The sequence below is a fragment of the Hypoxylon fragiforme genome (assembly GCF_022984875.1).
Source record: "Hypoxylon fragiforme strain CBS 206.31 chromosome Unknown GGS25scaffold_9, whole genome shotgun sequence".
Classification (NCBI taxonomy): Eukaryota; Fungi; Ascomycota; class Sordariomycetes; order Xylariales; family Hypoxylaceae; genus Hypoxylon; species Hypoxylon fragiforme.
Window position 1 is genome coordinate 2,138,568 of NW_026054764.1, and position 13,093 is coordinate 2,151,660.

The window sequence follows — 13,093 nt, forward strand, 5'->3', positions numbered from 1 at the left end:
TGATTTAGGCGATAGAATCTAAAGGGGTCGAATTGAACAATGATCGAGGCGTATTGATTGGATTTTACAGAGAAATCGGGTCAAACCGCCCTGCGTCTTTTGAATCCCTCACCACGCCAGCAAGTCAGCCATAAGTAACCTCAAGGCTTACAGATAGTTATATAAGAAGCTGTCGATCATCCGTCGTCTTCCTTCGAAACTATTATCTAACACAAGTCACATTAATACACATCAACCCCCTATGCATCTTTACACAGCGAACATACTAACAAATAATACAGTCGCGCTCTGGCGGCCTTATTATATCGCTGTTATATAACATAGAGTGTCTTGTTAATCTTTACTATTTATATTTTTTGGGCGTACCTATATTACTCCATACTACATATTGTCTAATCAAGGCCGGACATCATTCTACCAACCTGCTACCTACGACAACGAATATATCGGGAGGCAGAGAAACCATGGCGACAACACTCGCCCAAATCGCGGTCCAATACGTCCCGTCCAACGGCGGCTGCATGCTGGATATGACAGCGGCAGCGGCCCGCTTATTCGACGTCTGCAGCACCGTCCACATCCGCATTCCAGATATTCCCCAGCAACGAATCGATGTCCAGTCGGGGATGATCTGCATCAAGCCCTCGGAGCCGGTTCCGAGTATGGTGGATGCGTATCGTGAGCAGTACGTGTATCCGACTGTGGCCGTGCTGCGGCCGACGGGTGAGGCGACATTGCCGCCAAAGCAGCAGCAGCAGCAGGGGTTGAGACTACCGACGTTTGAAAGGCCGGGGAGACTGGCGCAGGGGGGTGTGCCTATGGGTAGTGGTGGAGGTGATCGAAAAGGGGATGGTAATAATGATGATGATGATGATGATGATGACGAAGTACAGACAAGCAAAGGAGGCCAAGAGAGTCACAGCACATCAACTCTCTACCGCCATGGCCCCTTGTCTACGATGAAGACTCGTGTAAGACCAGCACAGTCGACGACATGCACCACGATATCAATAGAGTCTACTGTTCAAGTCACGCGTTTAATAGAAACGTCAGATACCTCGTTATTATCAACAACATCAACACCTACAACTCAACTACATGCTAGCCAGCCGAGTAATAAGCCCTCTTCTACTTTAATAACCAGCACAATCTCCTCGCCGTCTCCATCGCAAGAATCCTCGATTTATATTCCTGCACTATCTATATCAACACCGCAACCGCAAGCCCCTCCCGCAGAACGTCCAGTTACCTCTGCTCTTGATCCCGCTCCTCCTGCTCCCACCATCCCCTCTCTTCCACAACTACCACCACCTCCGCCGCCGCCACCTACTCTCCCAGGGTACTGCAAATCTCCCTACTTCAACCTCGACGTAACCACCATCACCGCCCTAGACCCACACGACCTAGCCCTCCACCTAAACCTACTTGGTATTGCCGGGCTTGAGCATGTTACCACGCCTACTCCTACCACTTCCATCGTTATCGCCGCCGCTGCCGCCAGTAGCAGTGGTAGTAGTAGTATTGACAGCAGGAGTAGCAGCAGTCGCACCCGCAGCAGCAGTCGCAGTGGTGACAGTAATGATATTGCCGCCTTACTCCGCCACCTCCTCACCGCCGCAATCAACGACGACGAAACGCGCGCCATACGCCGCGAGTTCGAGCGCTCGTATCGCGTTCGGTGCGGGACGCCTTTGGTTCCTTCGTTTCCTTGGGGCAAGGATCCGGGCAAGGGCAAGGGGAACGATGAGAAGGGAGGAGGAAAGGGGGAAGAGAGAAAAGTAAACGTAGGATCGCAAAGAGAGTGTCTTGAGATGTGTGAACGGGAGGCGATTTCCAGGGCGAGAGAGGGGGTCGTGAGGGAGTGTGTTGGGGCTGCGTGGTATAGGGGTTTAGGGAATGCGGATGCGGATGCGGATGCGGATGGGAACTGTATGTTTTGGATTGGGGGGAGGGATGAGGTGTTACCGGTGGAGAGGTTAGGGGTGGAATCAGTGGTTGGGAGGGGAGGGGATTGGGACTTGGTTTATTTATGATGTGAGTTGATGCCTGCGAGGCTTAAGGTGTGCGTGTTTTGAGGCGAAGGGGGAGGAGAAGGGGGACGCGGCGGAAAGGGGTTCAATATGATTACGATATTTGGGCTACTTGCAGCGACATCATTTGGGGGGATTCATTTCTAGCGTTTTGATATTTTAGTCCAAGAATATACGAATCTGATGTTTATGAGACACCTACCCCATATCTACCTCAACACAGACAATAACAGTGGGTTGTAACATTGGGTTAGCCCCTTAAACAGGCAAAGACAAGCATACATATCCTGTGGGAGGCAACAAAAAAAATCATTCCGTAATATTACTACCGCATCTCTCACAATATTCTACCGAGCAAGCGAGCCACCCTAACCCATACATCCAACTAGCCTGGCTATTCCAAACCAACCATAACAGAATCTACCTACCAAATCTCCTCCACCCCCTTACCCATGCGTCGGCGGCGGACTAGCCACAGCCCTAAAGTCAAAATCCGGATTATCGTACCCTCCCCCCTCCTTCCACGTCGCCGCATACGGCGCATAGTAATCCCAGTTCGACGACGTGTTCAGCCCCAGCTCCGCCCACAGGAACAGCCCGTCGTCCAGACTCCCGCCCAGCATGACATAGTTCGGGAAGGGGTCGTAGTCCGGGGTGGCGGCGTAGCCGGTGAACCAGTCGCGCAGGTTCGGGGTGTGGGGGATGGTGTTGGCGCTGTAGGGCGGGGTGGCCTCGACGGCGTCGCGCAGGGCCTGGTCGAAGAACAGCTGGCTGAGGTGGGCGACGGTGCCGCCGGAGTAGGTGCCGTTGGGGAGGACGCGCGCGCCGACGTGCGCGATCAGGTGCTGGTGCGTCGCGCGCCCCTGGTAGTGGCCCGGGAAGATGGTGTCGAAGCTGACGACGCCGTCGCCGTCCGCGACCTGCGCCCCGCGCAGGTACGTCGTGCCGAGCCCGCCCTCGCCCCGCGCGCTCACGCCGCTGTAGGCCCCCGTCGCGTTGCACGACCACGTGTCGATCAGCAGCCCCGCCCCCGCCCCCGCCCCCGCCGGCGCGCACGTCTGCACGTCGATGAACTGCAGCTCGAGGTGCAGCGGCACGCCGGCGGTGCCCTCGACGACGTCGCTGCGGATCCGCTCCTGGTACACGAAGTACGGCCCGTTGGCGTTGTCGGGCGTGAGCACGCAGCTCGTGTTCGAGCCGAAGATGTCGGAGATGGGCGTGTCCTTGTCGAAGTCGACGGTCCCTGTCTTGTCGTGCGACTGCGCTGCCCATTTTTGCAGGGAGGCGGCGTCGCGGCGGTGGAGCCAGGGGGCTGTGGTGGGAGAGAGGGGTGGGTTAGAAGACGGTTTTAGCGAGCTGGGTATGCAGGTGGGCACGGGGATGTTGCATACCGTTCTCAATGTTCCTTTCCCGACGAAGTCGTGCGAATGTCTCTGCGCGTCGAGCGACTAGAGATGTTGAGTTAGCGATTTTCCACCCAACTTTAGAGTATCTGTGCTCATAAGAAGCTCCTATTTCCAGTCTGCCTATCCAGGCATATGGTGACTTTCCATCCAGCAGACCGAGGGCAGCAGGATAAAGGGGGTGGTGGTAGACTCACCAGCACGTTCCTTGCGCGCCTTAACGGCCGGCGAATTCTGGCACGCCTCCAAAGCCCTCGCATTCATCGTCGAAACGACGTGGGCATTCCCCATCTCCTCCATGGCCTCTCGCTTCCCGTATTTCTCTCCGGGGTGTCCCGCTACGAGGACGGGAGTCAAAGCCAAGGCCGCGGCCAACGTGGCCGCTATCGAGGGCACGAACACCATTGCTGCTGAAGATGTGCGTATACCCACAACTTTCGTGAAGGGTGGGCTTGATAAAGTCGCGGTATAGAGAGATGGTGAGTGAGTGAAAGGTTCCCCCCAGAAAAGAAATTCCCCGAGGATAGGGGAAAATGGGGAATGGGGAATGGGGATATAGCCTCCTTTTTAGTCGCTCACTCATTTACTTACTCACTCACCCATTCACCCATACACATCTATTTGATACGTTTAAGCAACATCTCTCATATCCACGGAACCACATATTACGTTCCTCAGCGCTTTATTTCTCCATCAGGACCGCCAAGAATGAAACGACCACGGCAGACGATACTTTCCGTCGCGGCGAGGCCGGCAATAGGGTATATACACTTGGTAGGTATTGATGAAATCAAATCCCTCCTAAAAGGAAAAGTGAAAGAAATTAAATAGGCACCTTACCTAGAAGGTAGGTAGGTAAGTAGTAAGTAAAAAAAAAAGTGCCATGCCACAGGACCCCGCAGAACCTCATTCCTGGATCCAATTCTACTTTAGGGTGAGAATTATAGGTATGAGGGTAAGTAAAAAGCCATTTTTCTTTCGCTCTCTCGCTATTCTGCCCCCCTTTTCTACTTGTTGGTCGCGCGTCTTTATCCGGTCTTGGACGCCGCCTTCTCTGCTCGATGAAAGAGGCAATTGCGTGGCGATCACCATGGGGGAGGAAGTACCGGGCCCGGGAGAAAACACATGCGTTTACGTTTGGGAGTGTGCGTATGTATGTATCTTGTTCAGGGTAGTTAGGGTAGGTAGGGTAGGTAGGTAAGTACTCGAAGTCCCATTTCCCCAGAATGAGGCTAAATCTACCTACCGCATTTCGAAACCGAATCCACCCCTTTTATCGCCCTGCTATATGTACATAAGTACCCCAGACTCTCGTCTAATACCCTAAATAAAAAGAATTGTCCTCGCTTCGGCTCTTATTGTATACCCTGCACATGCCTGCCCGTATGTTAGGCCTGTCTATCTGGCGTCCTTGGCTTGGTATATATGCAATATAAGCAAGATATCCGACGATTGTGATTGGTCGGGTTTCCAGGGACGTGGTACGACGAGTTGCATTACAGTAAGACAACAACGTACTTACGTACCTATATATGCCTAAGTAGGAGGCACCTATAAGCATGTAGGCGGGTGTTCGGCTACTTGCGAGCGAGTCACGCCTCGAGTGCGCTCTGCGTGCGACTCTTATCCTACACCTAACCCATATCTCGTGGCATGTGTTCGGCTCTTGCTTGGCCTCATGCGCTGTTTTGGGGAATGGGGTATTGATTTGCATTTCCAGTTCGTAGGAAAATTATTCCCACCCAAGTACTAGGTTAGGTACCTATGTCGGTATATAGGTAGGCACCTGGTATATAACCAGAGCGCATTGCCATAACACTTTGGATCAGCCTAAATATACTACCTACCTAATAATCATCTACCTAGGGACGATGCACAATACGCTTCGACGAATTAAATCGCCAGCTTTACTACTGATTATTTGATTATTTTTATAGTCATCATATGACCCTCTTGTCACAATCACTACCACAGCCGAGAGGGGCTTTCTTACATACGGAGCCTGTACTTACGAAGTGTGTCAGATCAATCTACGAAGGATTTTTTTAAGGGGCCAAGAGTTTAGGTTAGGTAGGTACTTAGGTAGGGATGCACACGAAGCGAGGAGGATTAGACAAGTTCCAGAAGCCAGATAATTGTATAATTAGGAACAGGGCTTCTAGAATAGCACTCGTATGACATGACTTTCATTCATCGCGTGGTGAGTTCCATCACCAATCCCTAACATCATAACCAACCATTCCTGACGGCGTAGCAGTATATCCAATCCTGGCAAGATTATCAACCCTTCATTAGTCGCTATCGCTGTTTCCATCTGAAATAGTTGTCGCTCGACCCAGTCTTTATGCGCCGTTTCCGTTGTATATAACAGCGTTGACGGTGCCACTGGGGATGCCAGTGAGCTTGCCAGTGGTGTAGAGAGCCTTGATGCGGCTGGTGATCGCAGCAGGGGTGGTAAGACCCTCAACCGAGATCAGGTAGAGTGAAAGACCGGTGACGTGAGGGGTGGCCATCGAGGTGCCGGAGATGGTGTTGGTGGCAGTGTTGCCGCCGATCCAGGAAGAGAGGACATCGGTACCGGGGGCAAACACGTCTACAACGCTTCCGTAGTTGCTGTAGGAGGCAATACGCCAGGAAGAGTCGATAGCACCGACAGTGATCGCGTTAGCAGCAGAGGCAGGGGATGTGTTGCCAGCATCAGTGGCGCTGTTTCCGGCGGCGACGACGGAGAGGACACCAGAGCTGTAGGCAGAGTTGACGGCGCTGTTGAAGGCAGATGAGAAGCCACCACCTGTGAAAGGAAGAGAAATGTTAGTCAGATTTGATTACTAGTTAGGCTTTCATTTCCAGATTGTATCACTTACCTAGCGACAAGCTGACAGCAGAAACGCTAGCGCGGCCCTTGGTGGTGATATCGTTGACGGCCCAGTTGTATCCGTCCAAACTGTGACATGAAAACGTAAGTAATTGCTCTTCTGGGCAGCCGTGTATGAAGCTGCTGAGACACAGCTGAGATATGTCTCGGGGGTAAAAACTTACATGATCGCGGTGGTGCTGCTAGTTCCCTGGAACACCTTGACGGCGACAATGTTGGCTTGCTTGGCGACACCATAGGTAGAGCCTATAACGTATGAATTAGAACCAGCCATCACAAGCAACAGAAGGGAGCCATTTCATCCACTCACCTCCAATAGTACCCGCAACGTGGGTTCCGTGGCCGACAGCATCAGCATCGCTGCCGCCAACTGCGTTGTAGCCGAGCGAGGCACGACCGCTGAACTGTTGGTGCGTAGCTAGAATACCAGTGTCTATGATGTAGGCGTAAGTGCCACTGCCAGCGGCGCTGTCGTAGATGTACGAGGTAGAGCCACTAGTGCGGTGGGAAACGGTGCCGAGACCCCAGGTAGCTCCAGTTTGTGTGGTAAGAGCTCTCTTGGAGACCTCAGGAGTCTCATCGTAGAGGTACCAGACTTGGTCTTCCTCAATCTCAGCAACCTGCCATGGAGGTTAGTCTTGGGGATGCCCGAATATTACACGAGTATGATATCTATAGCTGATCATTCCGGATGTTGGCCCTTTGGGAAGAGGCAACTGAAACGGAATGTTTGAAAGTCATCGCCCCTTAACAGGCCCATACATATGACAAGATGCATGGGTGAAAAGAATGGAACGTACATCAGGGCTGCTCTTAATCTGCTCAAGAGTGGCCTCGTCAAACTCGCCGGCGTAGGCGTTGAAGCTGGCGATCTGGTATTCGTGAGAGACACCGGTGGTGTCACGCTTGCCCAAGCTGCGAGCATGGACATCACGAGCCCAGTTCACGTGGGACTTGAAGTCCTCGGAGGTGACGCCCTCCTTAAGCGTGATGATGTACTTGTTGGGGACAACTTCTCGCTTCTGCTGAGCAGCCGGAGTAGGGGCAGCAAAGGCAGCAGGGAGCAAAGCTCCAAAGAAGAGCGCAAGGCGACGAAGGCTAGCCATGATGAGTAATGGATCAGGTGGAAAAGATGGAGGACTATGAGTTAGGGTTGGTGGATTATTTCAGATACCATAAACTTGAGCGACCACAACGGTTTATATAGGCATTTCTCACGGCTCTTGAACTCCTCAAGCCATGAGAATATCGCGGTTAACGGCAACATCCTACAACTACCACAACAAGGTAAGACCATGGCCTCTTAGACGAGGTTCACAAGGTTCTCATCGAGCTTCCCAAATCAGATCTAGGTCCTATGGGGGATCGACTGAAGGAACCATGCAATGGCCATTACGCGATTCAAAATACGGAAGGAGGGATATGGATCTCAGGTAGACTGAAGCGTAGAGCTCAGGTAAGTGATGATTTGAGCTTAATCAGAGGGTTATCCTCGATGGTCACCATTTGACGCAATAATTCGTTATGACATTCGAGGGGGCGCTGACTGGACAGCAGTTCGCTTGGCAATACTACTCATGCGCTTTAGAGTGAAGTTGGCAGCAAGATAGGACGTAGAGGAAAGCTAGCGAACCCAGAGTTAGGCCGAGGTGCGGTTGCTTTGGAAGTATCTGGTGGTGTGATAGGTGGCTACGGCCAAGTCAGCCGCATACGGCATGCCATACCGGATCGGCAGGGACCTTGCTTCGATAACCCTTCTACAAGAGGGCTCTGGAGTCTAGCCTTATATCAACTATTCAGGCAAAGATCAACTACAGACCAAGAAATAATAGCTTAGCAATGGTCGAATTATATAGGAAGGGAAAGATAATGAAAATGGCCAACATCTAAGGAAACTAAATGATGATTGCGGGGTCTGAAATAGACTGCCGCTCGGTCTCATGATGATAAGTTTGTGCGGTATTGGGTTTCAGTCAATTCATTGTATTTCGAGGCATCAGAACAACTCATTCAACCATGATTCCTGGAAACACATAACTCCACTGGAGCCATTCGAATCCTGGGTAGTAGCGGCGAGGAGAGCAAGGCCCAGCAAGATGGGCTCCCTACCTTCTCTCGACCACTTTCATCGGACAGTCGTGTAATCCACCAATAACAAAGCATGTGTTAACGTCCCGGGATGGTTATCATCAAGGGCGGGGCTGAGAATGGGCGCCAACTCAATCTTGGCACGATGAACTTGGGGAAGGTCGTTGCTGAAGTGAGCTTGTGAAAGAGGTCGGGGGGTGGCGCCGGCAAACGGTGTTACGGCAAGGATAGCTCGGGAGATGGAAATACATTGGAGATTAAGTCCGTTAAGCATATCTGACTGGGCTGGACTGAGTGAACCGACTACGCCAAGGCTGGTGGACACGGCAGCCCCTGGCTGGCTACCTTCGAGTCAAGGGGGCGATGTAACTTGGGCCAGAATATATGAACTCCAGGGCTTCAGAGCTGCCGTTTTCGTCCAGCTACCCCCCAGCACAATCGCATCACGTTCATCTATACAGAATGGCGCGAAGGCATGACCAACATGATTCTGGCTACCTTTCCGCCTGCGCAGGATGACATCGAGACAACTGCGAATGGCGACAGCGAGGAAAATGGTGCAGGAACAGGCAGTGCAATGGCTAGAAGGATTTTCTCGTAAAAAAAAAAGGAAAAAGGAAGAAAACCCCCAAGGAAAAAGAAACCTGGTTTCCATGGAGTTCTCTAGGATTTGCAGTCCATCTGCAATACTACATCACCTAGAAATATAGGTCTCGTGAGCTAGATAACTTCCTTTCTGCTGTATTAGGTACTACCTATTGTATAAAGTGTACAGGAGTGACACGCGACTAAATTTAGAGTAGATAGTCTAGATTTAGCACGAAGAGATTTGAAGGTTGTAGTTTGCAAAGATGTGCAAAAGGTCGAGACGTGGGGTGGGAGAAGTGGGAAGTGGGAAAGGTGGGAACAAGTTGGAGGGTTTAAGTCAATACAGGCCCGTGCTCATCCTTACTTAGGCGTGCTAAATGCGTGTTGAATAACTAAAATGCAGATGCAGATGGAGGGTTATATGCAGTAGGGGATTTATGTGCGTCTTATCTGTGGGGTATTACATAGTACATATGCATATACCCAGTATTCCGAGTCGTCGACAACTTGAATATTTCAATGTTTGGGTTACATAGCTCACGGCATTGTGTTACGTACCTAATATTATACCATATGTATTCGGAATTGCATCCCATAGGCATGAGCTTAGATAATAAGACAATATCCATAGATACTTGGATGGAAGACCTCGGCCTCTGATATCAAATCAACCAACATACCTGTAACCTGATATACCTAAGGTTCGGGTATGATAAGTCTATATTATCTAGTACTTTGTTCCTAATAATGGTAAGCATGATCCTGTAGTCAGTCAGTCGGTGTAAGACATAGAAATTGCAATGCTCACTATTCAATTAAAGTATATATCACAAGATAAACATAATAGTGTCAGCTGTATCTCCATGCAACCCATTTCGCCTTCTATGTCTTATCTTTGTCTCTTCTGAAATCAAGGATAATCAAGTTCAGATTTGACGTTAACAAGATCGGAGGTAACTAATGCCATGTGCACGGACTAAAAGCACAATACCTTATTAAGTGGAGATGGGTATAATATTCCACGTAAGTACCGAGGTACCTGAATGGCATATGCAAACGATCGATAATTCCTCGAGGACCCTGTCGTCATCTATCAAGAAAAAGATATCAACTGGTGCCAATTTGGTTTACCAAGTTCTAACTATTGCCCACTGCCAAAAAAAAAAACCTGCTATAAGTCTTGAGTCCTTGGCCCCTTTTCAATAGCAAAAGGAAGCCATTTCTGTTTAGGTAGCTGGATTGGGCATTCCAGCAGCGGCAGATTTACTTCCAAGGTTCCAAGGTTGTTAGCACCGGACTGAAAGACTTAGTTACAGGGGTGGCTAAAAGACTTCTTGAAAGCGTCCCCCATAATAAGACCGAACGAACGCGTTACCTACCCAGCAGAGACATTCGTGCCACGTGATCAGTTACAGGTGACATCACTGACATGTCTAACCTAGGTACCTTGTAGTTAGTCTATCAATCACATGACCACATTCCAACAATTGTAGGTTAGCTCAATACCAGGAAAGTCACGATGCATCAAACACCTCAAAGTCAAGAATGCAAGTAAACTCTTGTAAATTGTAGAAAAAAAAAATGTTGTATGCCATTTCTTTATGATCGCCAAATACTCCTTTATAATTCCATGCATCCTTCCTTCCATGCGTTCCATCCAACCATTCCATTACACACATACAAGGTACCTAGTATACCCCCAAGGTGCCTCTCTGCATGTCCCGAAAGCACACATGCACCCTTTATTCTAACTCTTTGGTATCGAAATCGAGAAAAAAAAAAAAAAGAAAAAAAAAGCAAATTCTTTTTAGTACATCACATCACATCATCTCATGCAATCCCATCCCTTGATCAACAAAACGTCTAAAAGTGAGGCGCATTGAGGAACAGGCCCATGAGCACACCACCCAGGGTACCCGCAATCGGGATCGTTGCGATCCACGAGAGCAGCAGAAGCCCAACTCGCTGGAAGTTGACCGCCTTGAGGGTGCCGTTGCAAAGACCGACGCCCACGGTAGCGCCCGTGATGCACATGGAAGTCGAGACGGGGAGCGAGTACTGCGAGAACACGAGCACCGTGATAGCGGCGCCCATCTCCATGGACGAGCCTCGGCTGGGGGAGTGGTAGGTGATCTTGTTGCCCATGACCTTCATGATGTTGTATCCGTACGTGATGAGGCCGATCGAGATCATGGCGGACAGGACCGCGAGCTGCCAGACGGGGACGGTGGCCTTGGAGGCGGCGACGCTGCCGGTGGACCAGGCGGAGTAGATGACGGCCCAGGGGCCGACCGAGTTGCCGATGTCGTTGGCGCCGTGGGCGAAGGACGCGGTGCAGGCCGTCAGGATCTGGATGAAGGAGTACGTGTGCTCGACCTCGTTGGGGTACTTCTCGGCGTGCGCGTACACGCGCTGCATGCGCTTGCCCTCGGGGGTGCCCGCCAGCCCGCTCTGCGCCGCGTGGATGTCGTAGTGGAAGCCGTAGAGCGCGCCGCACACGATGGTCGCCGGGATGCGCTTGCACAGGATCTTCATGTTGCTCGTCTCGTAGATCTCGCCGGGCCCCATCGGGTTGTCGCGCAGCGTGCGCATCGCCCAGCCCATCGGCCCGCGGCTCTCGAGGAGTTTTGCGTGGAGCTTGCTCTCGCCGTGCGCCATGATCTCCTTGTAGGTCTCCTGCTTGGCCTCGACGGCGACGAGGTTCTTCTCGTGGTCGCCGGTCTGCGTGTGGCTGTCGGAGATGGATTCGGGGGAGCGGGTGGAGGAGGCCTGGTCCTCGTCTTCCTGGATGACGGCGTAGTTGGGGACGGCGGCGCGTTCGGAGACTGCGACGGCGGGGCGCTTGAAGAGGAGAGGGCCCTGGAGGAACATGTACCACTTGACGGAGTGGTCTTTGCGGATGACCTTGGCGTGTACGAAGGGGACGAAGAAGAGAGCGGACAGGATCGCGATACCACCACCACAGCCCATGGTAACAGCGGCGACGTACCAGCCGGGCTTCTTGTTCAATCCTAGGTTCGGGGAGCCCTTGTAGACGATGGACAGGGTGCAGACGGTGCCGGCGATGAGGAAGAAGAACGGCGAAGTGTAGACAGCCCAGCGGACGGGGTTCTTGCGGACATGCACGACGAGCTTGATAAGCATGAAGATGGCGGCGCCGAATCCACCAGCGATGCAGGGCGCCATGCCGAGACCTGCGAAGATGGCACCGAGACCCTTACCACCGTTCCAGCCCCACTGGACCTTGGAGGCGCCGACGGTCGCAACACCGACACCAGCGACGGCGGAGATGAGAGAGTAGGTGGAGGAGACGTGGGCGGAGTGTCGTGTACACCACATCACCCATGAAGAGGCGGCGATGAGAGCGCAGGTGAAGGCCATCATCTGAACACCGGCGTTGTCACCGAAGGAGTCGTTGGGGATGATGCCGTTCTTGATTGTCTCGGCGGTACGAGCGCCGACCGTGATAGCTCCGAGCATTTCGAATATGGTGCCGAATACCATGGCTTGTCTGTAAGTGATTGATCGGGACGAAACACTGGTGGCCCAGGCATTTGCAACATCGTCTATTAAGATGGTTAGTATCAAGACTCTTTATCATCTCACTAACACACGTTGGTGTGTATAGAAGATGATCTTTCGAGGACTGTTGATCAACTTACTTGCTCCATTGTTGTAGGCATCGAGCATGGCAAACAGTGTGCCGATGACAAAAACGTATGTGTACTGTTCGAGAACCATTTTGGCGGTTCAATGAGAGAATGCTCCTCGGTATCGATGTCGATGGTCGATGCCTTGAAGGTAAGTAGTTACTGCTTATCAGAATCAAGGGGTAAGAGGAAAGAAGGAGAGGAGGAGGTTGTATTATATATCTCCCTGGAATCCTATCTCCGTTCCTAACCTTAAACACTAACTTCCTATCTCTTAATGGATTCACCGAGGGGAAATTGAATTTACGGGTATAGCCCGAAGGTAACTAAGTAAACTAACGGCGTTGGCTACTAGGGAAAGTTAACTTCACTTTTTTCTATGGTAGCATGCCGCGAAAGGATGATGTCTAGCGTATCTAAAGTAAGCCACTTTTCTCGCGTCCCCTAAGAAACTAAAGT

At 51.4% G+C, this 13,093-nt stretch overlaps 4 protein-coding genes across 4 annotated transcripts; 1 reads left to right on the top strand and 3 right to left on the bottom strand.

The window, feature by feature from the left end:
- Positions 1 to 227: 227 nt before the first annotated feature.
- GGS25DRAFT_534820 (uncharacterized protein) lies at positions 228 to 2,033 on the top strand (the record flags this gene model as incomplete). The annotated part of the gene is made up of 1 exon (XM_049265814.1): positions 228 to 2,033. The coding sequence occupies exon 1, from the start codon at positions 465 to 467 to the stop codon at positions 2,031 to 2,033; it is 1,569 nt and encodes a 522-aa protein (XP_049113303.1). The 5' UTR covers positions 228 to 464.
- A 443-nt stretch (positions 2,034 to 2,476) lies between these two features.
- Positions 2,477 to 3,838, bottom strand: GGS25DRAFT_525688 (putative GPI anchored dioxygenase; the record flags this gene model as incomplete). The annotated part of the gene is made up of 2 exons (XM_049264840.1): positions 2,477 to 3,478; positions 3,593 to 3,838. The coding sequence occupies 2 exons, from the start codon at positions 3,836 to 3,838 to the stop codon at positions 2,477 to 2,479; spliced, it is 1,248 nt and encodes a 415-aa protein (XP_049113304.1).
- Positions 3,839 to 5,461: 1,623 nt separating this feature from the next.
- Positions 5,462 to 7,932, bottom strand: GGS25DRAFT_459736 (alkaline proteinase). Its single transcript, XM_049258925.1, has 5 exons — positions 7,109 to 7,932; positions 6,619 to 6,928; positions 6,473 to 6,554; positions 6,298 to 6,377; positions 5,462 to 6,224 (listed from the first exon to the last, which is right to left on the bottom strand). Exons 1-5 carry the CDS (start codon positions 7,412 to 7,414, stop codon positions 5,776 to 5,778), a joined length of 1,227 nt encoding a protein of 408 aa, XP_049113305.1. The 5' UTR covers positions 7,415 to 7,932; the 3' UTR covers positions 5,462 to 5,775.
- A 2,586-nt stretch (positions 7,933 to 10,518) lies between these two features.
- Positions 10,519 to 13,055, bottom strand: GGS25DRAFT_508122 (putative sodium/phosphate symporter). Its single transcript, XM_049262442.1, has 3 exons — positions 12,990 to 13,055; positions 12,664 to 12,785; positions 10,519 to 12,561 (listed from the first exon to the last, which is right to left on the bottom strand). Exons 2-3 carry the CDS (start codon positions 12,723 to 12,725, stop codon positions 10,848 to 10,850), a joined length of 1,776 nt encoding a protein of 591 aa, XP_049113306.1. The 5' UTR covers positions 12,726 to 12,785; positions 12,990 to 13,055; the 3' UTR covers positions 10,519 to 10,847.
- Between the last annotated feature and the right edge of the window lie 38 nt (positions 13,056 to 13,093).

Excerpts from the sequence above, each read along its gene's own strand:
- GGS25DRAFT_508122 (XM_049262442.1), bottom strand. The coding sequence starts at position 12,725 with ATGGTTCTCGAACAGTACACATACGTTTTTGTCATCGGCACACTGTTT. Across the intron at positions 12,562-12,663 it reads CTGTTTGCCATGCTCGATGC|CATCTTAATAGACGATGTTG; the intron begins CTACAACAATGG and ends CTTGATACTAAC.
- GGS25DRAFT_459736 (XM_049258925.1), bottom strand. The coding sequence starts at position 7,414 with ATGGCTAGCCTTCGTCGCCTTGCGCTCTTCTTTGGAGCTTTGCTCCCT. Across the intron at positions 6,555-6,618 it reads CGTTGCGGGTACTATTGGAG|GCTCTACCTATGGTGTCGCC; the intron begins GTGAGTGGATGA and ends CATACGTTATAG. Across the intron at positions 6,225-6,297 it reads TGCTGTCAGCTTGTCGCTAG|GTGGTGGCTTCTCATCTGCC; the intron begins GTAAGTGATACA and ends TTCCTTTCACAG.